Source organism: Lepidochelys kempii, chromosome 6 (assembly GCF_965140285.1).
Source record: "Lepidochelys kempii isolate rLepKem1 chromosome 6, rLepKem1.hap1, whole genome shotgun sequence".
NCBI classification, from domain to species: Eukaryota; Metazoa; Chordata; order Testudines; family Cheloniidae; genus Lepidochelys; species Lepidochelys kempii.
Window position 1 is genome coordinate 14407832 of NC_136385.1, and position 17781 is coordinate 14425612.

Below are 17781 nucleotides of genomic sequence, written 5' to 3' on the forward strand. Positions count from 1 at the left end.
ATGGCTCATGCCTGGCTGGAATGGGAACTGCAGGGCTGTGTGTCAGAGATCCTATGCTGCTCCCCACCACTGGAGATTCTCCCTGTTCTCCCCAGGCCTGTGTTCGGTTTCAGAAGCTGCTGGGCCCTTGTCCTGCCACTATTTCCTCCTGAGGGATTCGCTTCAAGGCAAACAGTGGCTCCAAGATGCTGAATGGGGGAGGGACGTTCCAGCTGAGAGGTGGATTTAACCAGCTGTAATAGAACAAGAAAACAACCAGGCAGTGTTATCCCCTTCTCCAGCGCTGGCAGTAGACAGGCAGGGCTGGCACTAGGAGGTGCTGTGCTGTGCTGAAGGGAGCAGGGTGGGGACTCAGTTGAGGGCATTTTGTCCCCTTGCAGTCAGTGCTGACCCCAAAGTACCTGCAGAGTGCCATGCTCTGGGGGAGGGGGGGTGTCTTTCTCATGCCTAACCAATCTGTGCCTTGTGCGCCTTGTGGTGGGTAAAGATCCCTGGCACGTTTGGGGAGAAGCAAGTTCATCATCCTGGCTTCCCGGCCAGCTTGACTGACTCCAGCCTGCCTCCCTGCATTCCTTCGTCGGCATTCCCCATGATTCACCATCACTGCCTTTCCTAACCTCTCATTATCCCTGCAGAACGTGGTGCCCTGTACCCCGTGGGGGGGCACCTCCCCAGATCCAGATGCCCTCGTGCCAAACCAGCTCTGCCTGCAAACAGGAAGCACAGATGGCAGCAGGGCTTGCATCACAGCAACTGACCCAGCCTCCCTAAGATCCTCCAAGCTGGCCTCAAGCAGCCAGGATGCCCAGGGTAGCCAAGTCCCGGGCTTGCCGCGAATGCAGGACCCCAAATTGGGAGATGCCTCAGCAAGCTCCCAGGCTGAGGTGTATGGGTGGGAAGCAACCAGAGCAAAATGTAACCATTCCTGCTAGCCAGATTCTTGTGATGGGGGTTGCTCTGGTCTTTTAAACTGCCACTATGGCTCACCCCAGAGGTGACTGCATCTCATTGTTGGGTAATGCTTATAAATATGGCTGCTGCATCCCACCCCAGAGGTGGCTGCATCTCCATTTTGGGTATTATTTATATATATATATATGGCTGCATCTTAGTGCCTGGTTTTAGTTATATATACAGCCACTGCATCCCACCCCAGGGATGGATACATCACAGTGCCTGGTATTACTTACATATAGAGCAGCTGCATCCCACTCCAGAGGCACCTGCATCTCAGCACCAGGTGAGGGATCCCAGTGTAAACAGCTACTGCACCATGCTCCAGAAGAAGCTGCATCTTAGTGCTGCTGGATTAAGCAATTCCACCCTCATGCTATGTAGCTGGTTAAAGAACTTTCTGGTCGGTTAAGATGAACAGTGCTGCAAAAAGGGGATGAGCCAATTTGAGGCTGATTTCACTGGAAACTACATTCCACCCATAGGGGCAGCGGTAAGGCTGCAGGTATTTATTTGCATGGTAGTAGCATAAGAGCCCAGCAGTGTAGCAGGACCCCTGTTGTGCTAGGTGCTGTACACACAGAACACAGTCCCTGCCTCAGAGAGCTGACAGTCACAGGGTACAGTGTTACAGCCAGTGGAGGTGGCAGATCTGTGCTAGCCCTAAACTAGCCGGGGTAGGGAAGAAAAGCCATAATGATATGGCGGTTTGGGCTAGCCACCCCAATACCAGCCTGTGCTGGAGCCTGAGTAAACAGGCTGCGGGTGCCAAGAGTCCTGCTATGGCCAAGACTCCATGCATCTGAAAAAGTGGGTTTTTTACCCACAAAAGCTTATGCCCAAATCAATCTGTTAGTCTTTAAGGTGCCACCGGACTCCTGGTTGTTTTTGTGGCTACAGACTAACATGGCTACCACTCTGATAAGAGTCCTGGCATTGCTAGTCCTGCCCACATGACAATTGCACCTCCACTTTGGAGTGTAGATGCATACTGTGTGCTTCCACAGTACAATAAGGTATTACTATCAGGGCCTTATCACAGGGGGCGGCTCAGGTGACCTATGGGGCAGGCAGGGCTAAGATGCCACAAGGGGGACAGTTAAGATGCAGGGGAGACAGGTGGCCCATGGAGGGGGGCAGTTAAAATGCAGGAGGCGGGCAGAGCTAAGGTGGCCTCAGTGGAAGGGAACAGGGATCAGATGCCCCAAAGGAGGGCAGTTAAGGTGCAGGGGGCTGGGCTAAAATGCCCCAACGGGGCCAGTTAATCTATGGCTGGGCAGGGCTGAGATGCCCCAAGGGGGTAGTTAGGGTGCAGCGGGGCAGGGCTGAGATGCCCCAAGGGGGGTAGTTGGGGTGCAGCGGGGCAGGGTTGAGACTCCCCCGCGGGCAGTAAGCTGGGGGGCAGGTGCGGGGCGGCCCCCCGGGGCGGTGTAGGGCTCGGGCGGAGCCGGGTCGGGGGCGCCAGGGCCCAGCGAGGCCGCCCGCCGCGCTCCGCCCAGCGACGCGCCGCGCTCCGCCCCGCCGCCCCCGGCCGCTGCAGCGATTCCGGGCCAGGCCCCGCGTCCGCCGCCCGGAGCCGCCAGCGCCGCGCAGGGCAGCCGCAGCCTCGGCCGGGCTGGGGACATGGTGACGGGATGGCCCGGGCCGGAGACGCCTTCCCGCTGCACCTGCTGGCCTGGCACAACCGGCACCAGGCGCTGGAAAGCGAGCTGCGCACTGGGCAGGTGCGGGACCCCCCGGGATTTTCCCCATCCCGCCGGGCACTCGCGGGACCCTCTCCGGTACCCCCCACCCCACCACGCGGGACCCTCTCTGGAACCCCCACCCCGCCGGGCACCCGCGGGAAGCTCCCTGGGACATCCCACCGGACCCCACTGGTACCCCTGGGGATCCCCCCGCTCTGCTGTGCACTCCTGGACCCCCCGGGATCCCCTCACCCCACCAGGCACCCCTAGAACCCCCCTGCTCCACTAGCCCTGGGATACCCCCCACTCTGCTGGGCACCCCTGGGACTCCCTACCCAGCTTTGCCCAGCACCCCTGGAACTCTCCCCAGGACTTATCCCACCCCACCAGGACCCCCCACATCCCTCCAAGCACTATGGGATCCCCTAAGCTCCCAGAATCCCCCTATCCCATTGTGACACCACCAGAACCCCTCACTCCAGCACCCACTACCCTACCAGGCACCCCTGGGCAACACATTGCGGGCACCCACACCCTGCTGGGTGAATCCCTATTCCTCCAACCCCCAACCCCACCCTGGACCCCCTTGCATTCTCCACCCCACCAGGCACCAGCCATTCCTTGACTCCCCAGCACTCTCCACCCCAGGACCTTCATCCCGCGAAGCACTCCCCATTCCACTGACCCCCGTCCCAGCAAGCACCCCGCCAGTCTGCTGGGTACTAGTCACCTGGCAACCCCTATACCCCCAGGACCCCCCATTCTGTTGGGACTCCGCAGAATCCCCCACTCCACTGGGCATCCCTACCCTGCTGCAGCCACCCCTGGGGAACCCCACCCATCAGGCACTTCTGGGACCCCCTAATCCCACCAGGAGCCCCACCCTACCAGGCACCCCTCAGGACCTCTCACCCCACCAGGCGCACTTGGAACTCCACACTGCTGGGACCCCAGGGCACCCCACCCCCCCATGGGTAGCCCCACCACAGGGACCCACTAACTCCTCCCAGGACCCTCACCCCACTGAGCACACCCCTCCCCTGGGGCTCCCTCCATGGGGACCCCTGGGACTTCCCCCACCCCATCAGGAACCCCCACCATAGGTACCCCGTAACCCACTTGGGATATCCCACTCTGGCGTGTGCACACACACACACCACTGAGCATCCCCTACTAACTCCTATTCCTACACTAGGTACCCCCCACCCCAAACCTCAATCCAGCATCCCACTAACCCTGCATCACCACTCCCCAGGTGTCCCCTAATCCCATATGCCCCCACTGGGTACCCCCTAAACCCGGGGACCCCCTAATCCCCATTCCTCTACCCAGGATCCCCACTCTCCATTTCTCCACTCTGGTACCCCAACCCAATACCCTCTCTACTCACCCCTCTGGGTAGCCCCCATCCTCCATCCTTTCATCTGGTACCCCACACCAGGACCTCTATCCTTTCCACTTTGGTACCCTCGCTAGTTACCCCTAATCCCCTCCTTCCGGTACCCCCCAGTACCCCCATCGAGGAGTCACCCCACATCCTCACCCCATTATCTGCACCAGGTACCCTCTTAATCCTACCCCTATCATTGCCCCATTATATACCCCGACCCTGGTACCCCTACCCTCCATTCCTCCACCTGACGCCTCTACCCAGCATCCATCCCACCAGGTACCCCCCACCCCAGGTTCCCCTGGTTCCTCTTTCCCTCCTCCTGCCCCCTCCCTCTCCACCAGCATCACTCCAAATGGCACTAGGTACTGGAGAGCAAGCAGCACCTGGGCAGCCCCTGGCTCTTACTTCCCAATCAGCTCCCCCTGCCCCAATCCCTCTCACTAGGTCCCCACATTCCCCAACTGGTATCAGGCACTGGAGTGTGATCTGCTCACAGGGCAGGTGTGGGATCCACCCCAACCCAACCCATAGCCCAACCAGCACTGGGCTCTGGAGAGTGATCTCGGGGCATAAACCGACATCCCCTGCCCTCAGCACCCCCCATGACCCATATCAGCCTGCAGCCCACTACAACCACAGTCAGGAGCTTGACAAGAAGTTGGGAGGAGCCATAGGGGAAGGGGGCAGGACAAGGCACCCCAACGTCCCCTCACTGCCATGGGAGGGGCACCTCTGTGCATAAGTGAGGCTGAGGAGCTGGGCAGGAGAGTCCCCTTGTGGGGGAAGGGGGCAGGCAGGAATGGGACCCAGGAGTCCGGGATGGCAGTGGGGGTGTTCATCCATAGAGGCCCAACAGCTTCCAGCCCCAGCAGAGAGGCCAGAGCCCAGGATGGTGAATGGGACCCAGGCCTCCAGAACAGCAGTGGTACATTTGGGGCCCTAGCTTAGCCCATTGGGGAGTTGGGGGTGTACAGCTGTTGACCCTGCGGTTCCCGTTCAGCACGATATCGAGTTGATCGACCCACGGGGCCGCACGCCCCTGGAGCTGGCCGTGTCGCTGGGCAACCTTGAGTCGGCCCGGGTGCTGCTGCGGCACAACGCCAACGTGGGCAGGGAGAATGCCAATGGCTGGACAGGTACTGGCAGGGGGAGCACATGGAGCTGGGGGGGCAGATATGGGGAGTCGGGCGGCTCTGGTGCCAGCCCCTCTGCTGCATGGCTCCTGGCCTATGGCACGGAATTTCTCCCCCACCAGCTGCTGGAGGTCTCAGCTGGAGTCTTGGCCTCCCCTCTGCCATGCTCCTCGGGGCTGGTGCCCCTGAACCTGGCATTCAGACCTGGACTTTGCCAGCAAAGGGCCCTGTGTTGTGCCGTTGGGTACCTGGCTTTGCCTGCCCAGGGCAATGGGTTGGTGCTGGCCATGCCCGGGGGGGTGTGCAGGGAAGGGAGCTGGCTTGGATGCCAGTGTGCAGGGGGGACAGGCAGTGCCCTGCACCTGATGGCTCCGTGTTGCTCCCTCTCTACTCCCCCTCTCCTGCCATCCCGCCCCCAGTCCTGCAGGAGGCCGTCAGCACTGGGGACCCTGAGATGGTGCAGCTGGTGCTCCAATATCGTGACTACCAGCGTGCCACTAACCGCCTGGCTGGCATCCCCGAGCTGCTCAACAAACTGCGCAGGGTCAGTATGTGCGTGTGCCCCCAGCCAGCTTTGCCCTGGGGTACAGACACCCACCCGGGACCCCAGCCCCCTGGCACCCCCATTCTGGGGTACAGACACCTCCCCCAGGACCCCAGGCCCTTGGCACTCCTGCCGTGGGGTACAGACCACCCCGGGACCCCCGCTGTGGGGTACAGAGCCCCCGGGACCCCAGCCGCCTGCCAGCCCTGTCCTGGGGTACAGATACACACACCCTGGGAACCCAGCCCCCTTGCACCCCCGCCCTGGAGTACAAGCCCCCCCCGACCCCCACGGGACCCCAGCCTCCTGCCATCCTCACCCTGGAGAATAGACCTCCCCCAGAACCCCAGCCCCCTGGCACTGCTGCCCTGGGGTACAGATGCCCCCTCCCTGGGACCCCATTCCTCTGGCACCCTCGCCCTGCCAGCCCCTAGGTGCTCCCTGAAAGCTAAGCCATGGACACCCACAGTGCAATGGATCCTCCTGCTGCCCCTCTGGGGATGCATCTGGGATCCCCCAGGATCTTGGACAGGAGCACACCTCGGATCTCACCCAGCCCTGGGGATTTCCCAGTCTGAGATCTGTCCCCCAGGATCTCTGCTGGGATCCCCTCACTTCCCCTGGGATCCTGTTCTTACCCCCCACCCCCATCAGGTCAGGGAATTCCCCTCATCTCCAGATCCGGATCTCTCTTCCCCTGCCTCTCCCCGATCTGATCACTGCAGGGAATCCCCCTATGATCTCCCAGACCCCAATCTCTGCAGGGATTCCCCCCTCCCCGCAGACCCTGATCTCCCTCAACCTGATCTCATCCCTTTGCTGTCTCCTCTCTTCTAGGCCCCTGATTTCTACGTAGAGATGAAGTGGGAGTTCACCAGCTGGGGTGAGTCCATCCCTGGGGGCTCACAGCAGGACACCCCCAGTTGCCTTCCCCAGTGCCAGATACCAGGGCTATCCAGCTACATGGAGGGGGGAGACTAGAGCCCCTTGGTCATTGTGCCCACCCAGCCCCTATCCTGCCCTGATCTCCCAGCAGCTGGTGCCTTCCTTTCTGGGAGCGGAGCCCTAGGGTGGGGGTTTGGGGTGAGGGAGCAGTGCCTGGCAGTGTGAAGCCCAGCCCCATACTGAAGTTCCGGGTGGCTGGGAGGAGGAACTGCAGGCACGTGGACACAGACCCTCCCCAGCGGGGCGCAGGGCTGGGCTGTCAGCATGCAGGTGGGGCAGCTGCTTCCACTGCCACGCCCCTCCCCTGCTCACTCTCTGTCCCTCCCCCACAGTGCCCCTGGTCTCCAAGGTGTGCCCAAGCGACGTGTACCGGGTGTGGAAGCGTGGCGAGAGCCTGCGGGTTGACACCACCCTGCTGGGCTTTGAGCACATGACCTGGCAGCGCGGGCGGCGCAGCTATATCTTCAAGGGGGAAGGTCAGAGATGCCCCCAGCCTCCCCGGGTGGCAGGGCCCCCACCCCGTTCCTGTGCCCCTGGGGGAATTGGGCTCTGCTCCCTCTGGATGTCTGTGCAGGATGCACCTCCCCGATCTGGCTGAGTAGTAGAGCTGGGCCTCTTTCCACTCCCCCACATGAGGGGCTCCCAGAGATGGGACTGAGACCCCAGCTGGCCCAGCCCCAGGGAGGGGAATGGGGTCACCGCCAAAGGGAGTTGGTGCTCCATTGGGATATGGCTGCTGGGAAGGGCCAGGGAAGCAGTCCGCCTGCACCTAGAGTCCCAGAGGATCCTGGAGGGAGGCTGAGGCGACATCACCATGGCACCTCCAGCCCAGCCACGGGTGGTGTGCGGCTGTGGCACTGATATGTCCCTTCTCCCCCGGCCAGAGGAGGGCGCCGTGGTGATGGAGGTGGATCACGACAAGCAGGTGGTCTACACAGAGACGCTGTCGCTGGCCCTGCACGAGCCGGAGCTGATGCTGGCTGCCATGCAGCCCACCGAGGAGCATGTGGCCAGCCGGCTGACCTCGCCCATCGTCTCCACCCACCTCGACACCAAGAACATCGCCTTCGAGCGGTGAGCTGGGGAGTATTCATGCAGGCTGACCGCATGGGAGCGGGCCTCTGAGAGGGGAGCGAGTGTGGGAGGCAGGGTGCACGAGGACATCCATGAGGGAGGTGGGGGAGTACATGACTGGGGAGGGAGGCTAGTGAAGGAGGAGCATGCGAGTAGTGCACAGGCGGTGCATGAGATGTGCTTGTGCTAGAGGCTGTGGACAGTGGGGGAGGGGGGATGGGCACGACTGACATTTGTGTGGTCGCAAATGGTGAGCGGGGCAGTGGATCCATGTGTGTGACGGGCCCTTGTACAACCGTGTGTGCTAGTGAGCTGGGCAGGGGATCCACATGTGTGATGGGCCCTTGTACGACCACGTGTGGTAGTGAGCTGGGCAGGGGATCTGCATGTGTGATGGGCCCTTGTACGACCACGTGTGGTAGTGAGCTGGGCAGGGGATCCACATGTGTGACGGGCCCTTGTACGACCACGTGTGGTAGTGAGCTGGGCAGGGGATCCACATGTGTGACGGGCCCTTGTACGACCACGTGTGGTAGTGAGCTGGGCAGGGGATCCACATGTGTGACGGGCCCTTGTACGACCATGTGTCCTAGTGAGCGTGGGGTGGGGGGATAGTCTATGTGTGCGACAGGCCCTTAAACAACCATATTAGTGAGATAGGCAGGGGATCCTCATACAACTGCATGTGCTAGTGAGAGGGACAGAGGAATCCACATGTGCAACAGGCATTCATGTGACCACATGTGCTAGTGAGTGGGATGGGGGTGTCTTCATGTACAACGGACCCTTGTACAACCATGTGTGCTAGTGAGAGAGGCAGGGGGTCCACATGTGCAATGGGCTCTCGTATGACCACACGTGCTAGTGAGCGAGGTGTAATCTGCATGTGTGATGGGCACTATAGTGTGCGCTAGTGAATGGGATGGGGCAGGAGTCCACATGTGCAATGGGCTCTCGTATGACCACACGTGCTAGTGAGTGGGGAAGGGGGGGTCCGCATGTGCAACCGGCCCTTGTATGCAATGGTCCCTCATATGGCTGCATGTGTGAATGAGAGGGGTAGGGGGTCTGTATATGCAACAGGCCTTCATGTGACTGCATGTGCTAGTGAGTGGGGTGGGAGATCTGTGTGTGTGACAGGCACAACTGTGTGTGCTAGTGAGTGGGTCGGGGGGTCCGCATGTGCGATGGGCCCTCATTTGGGTGCGTGTCTGAATGAAGGGGCAGGCAGTCCGTATATGCAATAGGCCTTCATATGATTGTGTGTGCTAGTGAGCAGGGCAGGGGATCTGCGTGTGTGATGGACACAATTGTGTGTGCTAGTGAGTGGGACGGGGGGTCCGCATGTGCGATGGACCCTCATACAACTGCATGTACTAGTAGCAGGGTGGGGGGATGTGCATGTGACAGACCCTCATATGACTGCTCATGCTAGTGAGCAGGGTTGAGGGGTGACCAGGCCTTTCCTTGGGCATCTTGTCCTTCAACACCATGCCTGCCCTTGGGGTTGGAGAGAAGAGCCAGGGCTGGGAGGTGCACGTGCCTGCAGCTCTTGTGCAGCAGCCCTACTCACACCTAGACACTGAAAGGAGGTGCCAGGGAGGAGCAGAGCTGGGCTTGAGCAGCTCCTGACTGGAGGGAGCCTGGGGGAGACGCAGCCAGGCATTGGGGCATATGGGGGAGGGGAGGGGTCTGTCTAGGGCAGGCTGAGGCAGAAGTGGAGGAACGCAGCATCTGACCCAGCCATTCCCATCTTGGCAGGAATAAGTCTGGGATCTGGGGCTGGCGCTCGGAGAAGATGGAAGTGATCAGTGGCTATGAAGCCAAGGTAAATCCCCATCCTGGGGGTGCAGGGGATGGGAACCTTAACTGGGAGGGGAAGACTGGGATGGGGTGGGACCCAGACCTCTGGGATGGCAGTGTGAAGTCCTTGCTTGTAGGGGCTTCACAGCTCACAGTTCCCCGAGGGAGGAGAGACTAGGATGGGGAATGGGACCCAGGTGTCTAGGAGCAGGAGGAGGTGATTACCGATACGGGTCTCGTAGGACCGCATGTACTAGAGACACCAAACCAGCAAATGGGACTCAGGTGTCCAGGATGGCAGCACAAGGTGCTCACCCCTCTGGGGAGTAGCTCATGGGTGGGCCGGGGGGGCTGGGAAAACTGATTTGCGCCCCATGTCCTGGCAGGTTTACAGCGCCAGCAACGTGGAGCTCATCACTAAAACAAGAACCGAGCACCTATCGGACCAGGACAAGTCCCGCACCAAAGGTAACATGCTGTCCCTAGCCAACCAATCAGAACATGCAGTCTGCAATGACCCGCCCCCTTCCCCTCTGACACACCGACCCTGGACATCCAATCACAGTGCTAGATCCATACACATGAACAGCATAGGATTGCCAACTTGCTAATATTCAAAAGCTGGATACTCCAGCAGGAGTGCCGGAACCTCCCCTGCCCTGCCTCTTCCCCTGAGGGGCCCCCCCTACTCCTTCCCCCCCTTCATCCCTGTTGCTTGCTGCTTTTCCCCTCCCACTCCCCGGGTCAGGATGGGCTTGCCTGCGGAGCCAGGGCTGGGAGCTGCAGCTGCCCGATGAAGGCAGGAGGTGGCCGTGGCTGAGTGGGGCTGGAGCAGGTGATGACCCAATGCCTCTCCACCTCCCACACCCGAAGTAACTGGACATTGGGCGTCCAGTCAGTAGATCTGACCAGACACTGTCAGGTCCCCATTTCAGTCGGACTTTCCAGTCGAAAACCGGACATTTTGCCACCCTAGCACAGCACCCCTTCCCCTGTGACTGTCCACCCTGGCCCCAGCCCTCTGTTCAGACGGCCCCCTCCCACTCTGATATACCCACTCTGGACATCCAATCACAGCACCCCAACCCTCCCCCTCTGACATGCCGACCCACTGTGCCCTGTACTTCCCCTTTTGACAGACCTTCCAATCATAGCACCCACCTACAAGGGCCTGGCCCCATGCCCTGATCCTCCCGTTAGAGTACCACACCCATCCTTACCCTCCAGTCACTACCCCACAGACAACAGCCCGTCTCTCCACCTGTCCATCATGGCTCAGGCCCCACCCCCCGAGCACTTGTGTAAGCTGCCCATGCTGAGCATTCTGTATCCACACCCACATCAGATCTGATTGGCCCTAGCCGATTAGCTGATTGGCCCTAGCCTGTACCCCAGGGCACAGAATGAGTGTGGTGGGTGTTTCCTCAGGGGTGGGGGAGGTGTGGGAGGGAATTCATACACTCTAGGGAGGTCTTTGAGTCTAACCTACTCCCACCCACCCCATAGGCTCCAAGACACCCTTCCAGTCCTTCCTGGGGATCGCCCAGCAGCATGCCTCCCACAACGGGGTGAGTGACGGGCCCCCCATCTGCTCTGGGAACTCGAGACACGCGTCTGGTGTGGCAGGGATCAGGGCAGAGGTGTCACGTTCCCAGCCACGAGGGTAGAATCTGGGGATGGGGCTGTTTGAGGGTTAGGGGTGGGGGGAATACAGCAAGCGAGGGGGAATTCAGCACAAGGGGCACAGCTAGAGAGCACGTGAATCGGGGATCTGATTCCCCCTCCTCATGCCTGCCCCCTCCAGGCCCCCGTGCTGCAGTCCGCCACCCTCACCAACCCCACGGCCATCACCCCGGAGGAGTACTTTGACCCCAGCTTCAACCTGGAGGCCCGCAACATTGGCCGCCCTATTGAGATATCCAACAAAGTGCAGAGGTGAGGTGCAGGGTTGGGGTCTGGGATGACAGCAGAGTGGGAGAATGCGCTAGAGGAGCAGAAAGAGTCGCTCTGCACTCTCAGCCAGTGATACTGTGGGGCATGGAAAATCCACCCTAATTCTAGCTCCCCTCTGCCAGAGAATGGGATCCAGGTGTCTGGGATGGCAGGGCAGGTGTTCACCCCTAGAAGTTCCTGCAGCTCCCTGCCCCCAGAGTGAAGGAGAGGCCAGGACAAGGAATGGGACCCAGGTATCTGGGACAACAATGTTGAGTGCTTGCCCCTAAAGGGCGCCAGGCCTGGTCCCTTGCTCTGCGTAGCCAGTGCTGTGCAGGAAGAGGGGCTGGGGCAACTGGTTGTGATACTCCCCCGGCCATGACAGGTTCAAGGCCACGCTGTGGCTATGTGAGGATCACCCCCTGTCACTGGTGGAGCAGGTGACGCCCATAATTGACCTCATGGCCATCAGCAATGCCCACTTCGCCAAGCTGCGTGATTTCATCACCCTCAAGCTGCCGCCTGGATTCCCTGTCAAAATCGGTGAGTGGGGCTTTTGGGGAAGGGGCGGGGCTGCAAACAGGGGAGGGGCAGTGGTGAGGGAGAGAAGGTAGCAGATCTGATGGGGAGTGGCCTGGCTGGATTTGGAGAGTAATAGAGGTGGGCAGGGGATGGATGGAGGGGAAGGAATGGCTAGTATCTGGGGAGTCTGAGGGGCACAGGGATGGCTGGAAATGTGGTGGGAATTGGGGGAAATGAGGGCCAATTGTGGGGGGGATGAGGGTTGGCAGGGGTCCCCCAGAGTAGGGGGGAGTTGGAGTGGAGTGGCAGGGATTGGGGGCAGGGGAGTTGGGAGGGGTGCAAGGACCATGGAGAAGAGTGACTGGCATGATGGGCAAGGAGTGGCAGGGATCATGATGGGGACAGGTGGCTGGGGGCCATGGGGAGCTGGGTTGGGGAGAATGGGGGAGCTGGAGAGGGGTGATTATGGGGCAGGGGAGGGGCAGCAGGGATCACGAGGGAGACTGGAGGATGGGGGAGCTGGGGGGGGTCTGAGGGGCAGAGGAGGTGTGGCAGGGATCATGAGGGGGAGGGGTGGCTGGGGTTGTGAGGAGCTGGACTGGGGTGGCTGGGGGAGGTGGGGAGCGGTGGCAGGGATCATGAGAGCAGTGGGGTCTGGGGGCCAGGGAGGATAGGGCAACTGGGGATGAGGGTCTGAGGGGCGGGGGAGGTGCGGCAGGGATCATGAGCAAGGAGGGGTGTCTGAGGGCTGTAGGGAGCTGGGCCGGAGGGGCTGGGGGCCGGAGAGGATGGGGGAGCTGGGGAGGGGCAGCAGGTATCCTGAGTGGGAGGGAGGCTGGGAGCCAGAGAGAGTGGGGGAGATGGGGAGGGGAGTCTGAGGGGCAGGGGAGGTGTGGCAGGGATCATGAGGGGGAGGCGTGGCTGGGGGCTGTAGGGAACTGGGCTGGGGAGGACAGGGGAGCTGGGGAGGGGTGGTTATGGGGCAAGGGAGGTGCAGCAGGGATCATGACAGGAAGGGGTGGCTGGGGGCCATGGGGAGCTGGGGTGGGGGGGCTGATGGGCGAGGGGCATGCCTGGGGGCTGTACCATCTGTTGCTCCCAGTGTCTCACGCTGTCATGTTCATACACACACACACACACACACACATACACACCAGAGATCCCCCTCTTCCATGTGCTCAATGCACGAATCACCTTCAGCAACCTGTGCGGGTGTGATGAGTCGTTGAGCTCCGTGCGGGTCTGCGGCCCTGCCCCCAGCTCGTCTCCAGGGGACGCCAGAGAGCCAGCTGCAGGGGCAGAGGCGCCCCCCAACCCCAAAGGTAGGGGAACCTGCAAGGGGCTGGGGGGCTGTGCACACCAGGCATCTCACTGCAAATTCCACAGTGACCCCAGTCTCCATGGGGTCGAGGGCCAAAGCAGTGTGTGTGTGGGATGGGTGTCTCTCTGGGCAGGGCAGACTCCTACGGGTGGAGCAGTGTGTCTGTGATCCCAGTAGGGTATGGGACCCCCCACTCTCACCCCTCCCCCTTTCCCCAGTATTCCCGTTCCCCTGCGAGGTGGACCCGGTGGTGTTCGAGGTGCCACAGGGCTACGCTATGCTGGGTGCTGGCCGCAACGAGCCCATGCGGGACGAGGATGACGACCTGCTGCAGTTTGCCATCCAGCAGAGCCTGCTCGATGCTGGCACTGAGACTGACCAGGTGAGATCCGGGCCGGGACTTTTCCCTCTCAGGGCGCCAGCTCTAATCCGGCCTTAGGGTGCGGGGACTGATGGGCTTAGGGGGGGCAGGGAATGGGACATGGGGCCTCTCCCCACGTGGGGCACTGGCTCTGATTCGGCCCCAGGGTGAGGGGACTGGTGGGCTCAGAGGGGCAGCGAATGGGACGCGGGGCCTTTCTCCTCTAGGGGGCACTGGCTGGCTCAGGAGGACCTGGAATGGGGGACAGGGTCTTTCTTCTCCAGGGCATGCCAGCTCCCTACTTTTGTTCCTGTCCAGTTGATGTGGGGGAGCTGTCTGGCTGGTTCAGGGGTGTGGGATTTGGAGTCTCTGATTCAGCCAGGGAGGGGAATATTCCCGTGTTCTGATTGGTGCCCTGGACTGCAGGTGACTATCTGGGAGGCGCTGACCAACACGCGCCCAGGCTCCAACCCCCCTTCCTATGATGAGGAGTTGCAGCTGGAGCGGTAAGTGCTGGGGTGAGACAAGATTCATGCCAGGCCTCCATGGGCAGCAGGCCCCTACCTTCCATCCCTGGCCTCCCACATAGCCATTCTCTGGGCTGGCAGGGTGAGGCAGGGGCTGGTCAGTGTGGGTGGGGCTGTGAGGTGGTCGGAGGTGGGGCTGTGAGAGGCAGGTGTTGGTTGGTGGGGGGTGGGGCTGTGAGGGAGGGGCTAGTTGGTGGCGGCAGGGCTGTGTGGAAGTGGTTGGCAGGTGGGGCTGTGAGATGCAGGTGTTGGTGGGTGGGGACAGGGCTGTGACTGAGGGGCTGGTCGGCAGGTCCGTCCCTAGCTCTTCTGGTGTCTTATGCAGCCACAGGCGGAAGCGGGGCGGGGGAGGCTGTGTGGGCCCCACCCCAGGCCTCCACGGGATGGGGGAGGCTGGCCACTTCCTGCAGGAAGTGGAATGACCTGGCCCCAGCCTGCTCCGCTCCCCTGGCTTTCAGCCGTGCTGCCGGCCAGTGCTGGGGGGGGGTTCCCCCCAAGTCTGGGAGCCAGGGGAGCGGAGCAGGCTGGGGCTGGGTCACTCCACTTCCCGCAGTGGCCAGCCCCTGTCTCCCACAGAGGCCTGGGGCCCCACACAGCCCCCTCCCCCCGTGGAGGCCTAGTGCCAGCTCCCCCTGCTCCCGCCCGCGGAGGCCTGGGGCCCCAAGCTGTCGTCCTCCCCGGCTCGCGGATGCAATCTTCAGGGGAGTGAGGGCAGGACTGGGAGAGGCGGGGTGGAGCAGAGGCGGAGGCCCTGCACAAGAGCCGGAGCAGGGGCTGGAGGAGCACGTAGCTGCGCTGAGCACCAGGAAAGGGATGCAACTGTGAGGGAGAGGCTGGTCTTGGGAGGCAGGACTGTGAGGGCAGTTGCTGACACGCATCTCTCTCCCCCAGCGCCATCCAGGAGAGCATATTCCTGCAGTCGGGGCAGGGCCTGGCTGCAGCTGAGTCTGGTGGCGGAGGCAACGGCAACAACAGCATCGTCCCTCTTGAGGACAGCCTGGCACCTAGCACCAATGGCTCCTCCTCCTCGGCCCTGCCTCCCCCGGCCTACCCCAGCTTCGACGAACAGCTGCGCCTGGCCATGGAGCTGTCATCGCGGGAGCAGGAGGAGCAGGAGCGCCGGCGGCGTGAGGAGGATGAGGAGCTGCAGCGCATCCTCCAGCTCTCCCTGACGGAGAAGTAATGCCCCTCCTACCAGCAGGGGGCCCTGAACCCAGCCTCCCCCAAGACTCCCAGGGGCTCCCCAGTGCCCTGGCTTTGCTGTTGTATTTTTAACCTTGAGGGGGGTACCCGTCCCATTCCCCACCCCCTGTCTTGCAGGGGGCAGGACTGGACTTGACGAGACACCCTCTGCCTTTCCCAGGGCTCTTAGTCCCGCTGCCTCTTGGGTCTTATTTAATTTGACTCTTTTTTTTTTTTTATGGTTATTCTATTCCCCCTGCCTGGTGGAGGAAAGTTTTGTACAGCTAGGAGGAAACTGAAGAATGAGGGAACAGAGGAGAGGAGGAGCAACAGAGTGGCAGAGGCTAAGGAGAACCCTCAGCTATAGAGAAAGCAGTTTCCAACTGGACTCTTAATACATGTTGGTGGAGGTAGTGGGATTCTGAAACTGGGACACACTCACTCTGTCCTGTCAGCCCACGTGGGCAATAGAGGTGAGGGCAATGAACGGGTGGGGTTAGAGATGATGGGGCAGGGCCAGAAACCAGATGACTAGGGTGGGGATGCTACATTCATTGGAGCTGTGGGATGTGGCACTCAAATAGAAGCAGGGCCAATAATTTTCAGTCCTCTGTTTCACCTCCCGAACCCCCTGTGTGTAGCTGCCATGTCCTCTCCTGCCTGTTTAATTTATTTTATTTATATCTCTGCAGCTCTAGAATGGGGAGGGCGAAGGGTGGGTTTTGTTTTTTTAACTCAACTCCAAAGGTTGGAAAGGGAACAGCTGCGTTGAACGGTGGCTCCTGGCACCCGCAGGTGATGGGTGCGGGCCTCTGTGCAGCAGGAACCATGAAATAAAAAGGAGAAACCAACCAACCCCCTGGCTCCAGCTCCCTTCATTCTGCATGTTGCACCCTTCGGCCTGGGCCTTTACTGGTGGATCAGCTGCCTGAGAGAGGGAATGGAGCCAGCATCCTGCTTGGAGCATTCCCTCCGCTCTGGAGTCCCTCTCTGGCCAGCTTCCCCCAATGCAGATGGGATCCCCAAGGGGGCACCGTGTCCTGCTGGCACTGGGAGGCCTTGCTGCTTATCTGGGGGCTTGGTTGCATCTTGCTTCTTTACAGGACAGAAACACCCAGGTGTGCTAGGCCTGGCTATGTGCCCACTGCTGTTCTGGGTGGGTTCTTGTGGTTTCTAAGACAGAGCACAGTGAGCGCTGCTCGAGGGTTCACATGCCAGTGGGCAAGGGAGCGATTTCTGCGCCTGGGAGTCTAGAGAAGGGGCCAAGTGGTTGCACTGGCTTTCATTAACTCCATTAATCCCTGAGCTGCAATTCAATGTCCACCCCCTAGTTTACCCCCTTCTTGTCACTCCCACCCCATTAGTAATGTCTTAGGAAGAAGAATTTCTGCTCTAAATTGTGTGCTCATCAGTTGGAAAGAACAGAGGAGAAAGACTTGCACATACGAGCGGATCACAGGATAACGATGAGCCACCAATGTGATATGGCCGTGCAAAAGGCAAATGGAATCCAAGGATGTGTCAGGTGAGGTATTTTCTGTACCGGTAGGGAAGCATTCGTGCTGTTGTACAAGGCACGGGTGAGACCTCATCTGGAGTAGTGTGCGCAGTTCTGGGCACCTGCGTTCAAGAATTCAGAACTGGTGCAGAGAAAAGGGTCGCTAGGATGTATGACACAGGAGGTAACTGTCCCGCTCTACTTAGCTCTAGTGAGTCCACAGCTGGAGTCCTGTGTCCAGTTCTGGGTGCATGCTTTGGGAGGGATGTGGGCAAACTGGAGAGAGGCCAGAGGGGAGCAACAAAAATGGTCAGAGATTTTAAAAGGAGGAAAGGTTAAAAACAGCACGTTTAGTCTTGAGGGGAGAACCTGATAAGTCTTCAAATATGTAAGGATTGTTATAATGAGGCTGGGGATCAATTGTTCTGTGTGTCCACTGAAGGCATGGTGAGAAGTAACGGGTTTAATCTGCAGCAAGGGAGATCTAGGTTAGATGGAAGGAAAAACTTTCTAACTCTAAGGGGAGTTCAGCTCTGGAACAGGTTACCAAGGGAGGTTGTGAAATCTCCATCATGAAGGTTTTTAAGAACAGGTGGGACAAACCCCTGTCTGGGAATGGTCTAGGTTTACTTGGTCCTGTCCCAGCCTCGGGGGCTGGACCTGATGACCTCTCATGGCACTTTCCAGCTCTACACTTCAATGGCTCTATGAGCAGGGGCCTGTTTGACAAGAAAAGACTTGGGAGAGTTTGGCTTGTTTAGCCCGGCAAAACAAAGCTGGAGTGGGGCTGTCTCTATAAGTACAGCAGGGAGGGAGACGAGCGATTTAAAATAAAGGACAATGTTGGCACAAGAATGGAGGGGGTGAAAGTGGCCAGGAATAAATAGGTTGGAAACTAGAAGGTTTC

The 17781-nt window shown here is 60.2% G+C and overlaps 2 protein-coding genes across 3 annotated transcripts in view; both read left to right on the plus strand.

Moving 5' to 3' along the window:
- The first annotated feature begins 2487 nt into the window (after positions 1-2487).
- On the plus strand, positions 2488-16232 carry ANKRD13D (ankyrin repeat domain 13D). Of its 2 annotated transcripts, XM_073346837.1 has the most exons (15): positions 2488-2678; positions 5033-5168; positions 5585-5709; positions 6547-6592; positions 6987-7130; positions 7539-7728; positions 9490-9556; positions 9918-9999; positions 11038-11099; positions 11336-11466; positions 11849-12006; positions 13143-13307; positions 13525-13688; positions 14094-14173; positions 15086-16232. In XM_073346837.1, exons 1-15 carry the CDS (start codon positions 2589-2591, stop codon positions 15375-15377), a joined length of 1932 nt encoding a protein of 643 aa, XP_073202938.1. In that variant the 5' UTR covers positions 2488-2588; the 3' UTR covers positions 15378-16232. The 2 variants fall into 2 exon arrangements, with proteins under 2 accessions (XP_073202938.1, XP_073202939.1); XM_073346838.1 differs by lacking the exon at positions 6987-7130.
- Positions 16233-16316: 84 nt separating this feature from the next.
- The window catches only part of SSH3 (slingshot protein phosphatase 3), a 45852-nt gene continuing 44387 nt past the window's right edge, over positions 16317-17781 (plus strand). The window contains exon 1 of the mRNA XM_073346831.2: positions 16317-16901. Coding sequence (XP_073202932.1) covers positions 16893-16901 — 9 coding nt within the window. The 5' untranslated portion in view covers positions 16317-16892. The remainder of the gene's footprint in view (positions 16902-17781) is intronic.

Bases quoted from the DNA above. Each gene is read 5' to 3' on its own strand.
- ANKRD13D (XM_073346837.1), top strand. From the start codon at position 2,589: ATGGCCCGGGCCGGAGACGCCTTCCCGCTGCACCTGCTGGCCTGGCAC. The intron at 9,557-9,917 runs GTAAATCCCCAT...ATGTCCTGGCAG, and splicing joins TCAGTGGCTATGAAGCCAAG to GTTTACAGCGCCAGCAACGT. The intron at 11,100-11,335 runs GTGAGTGACGGG...TGCCCCCTCCAG, and splicing joins AGCATGCCTCCCACAACGGG to GCCCCCGTGCTGCAGTCCGC.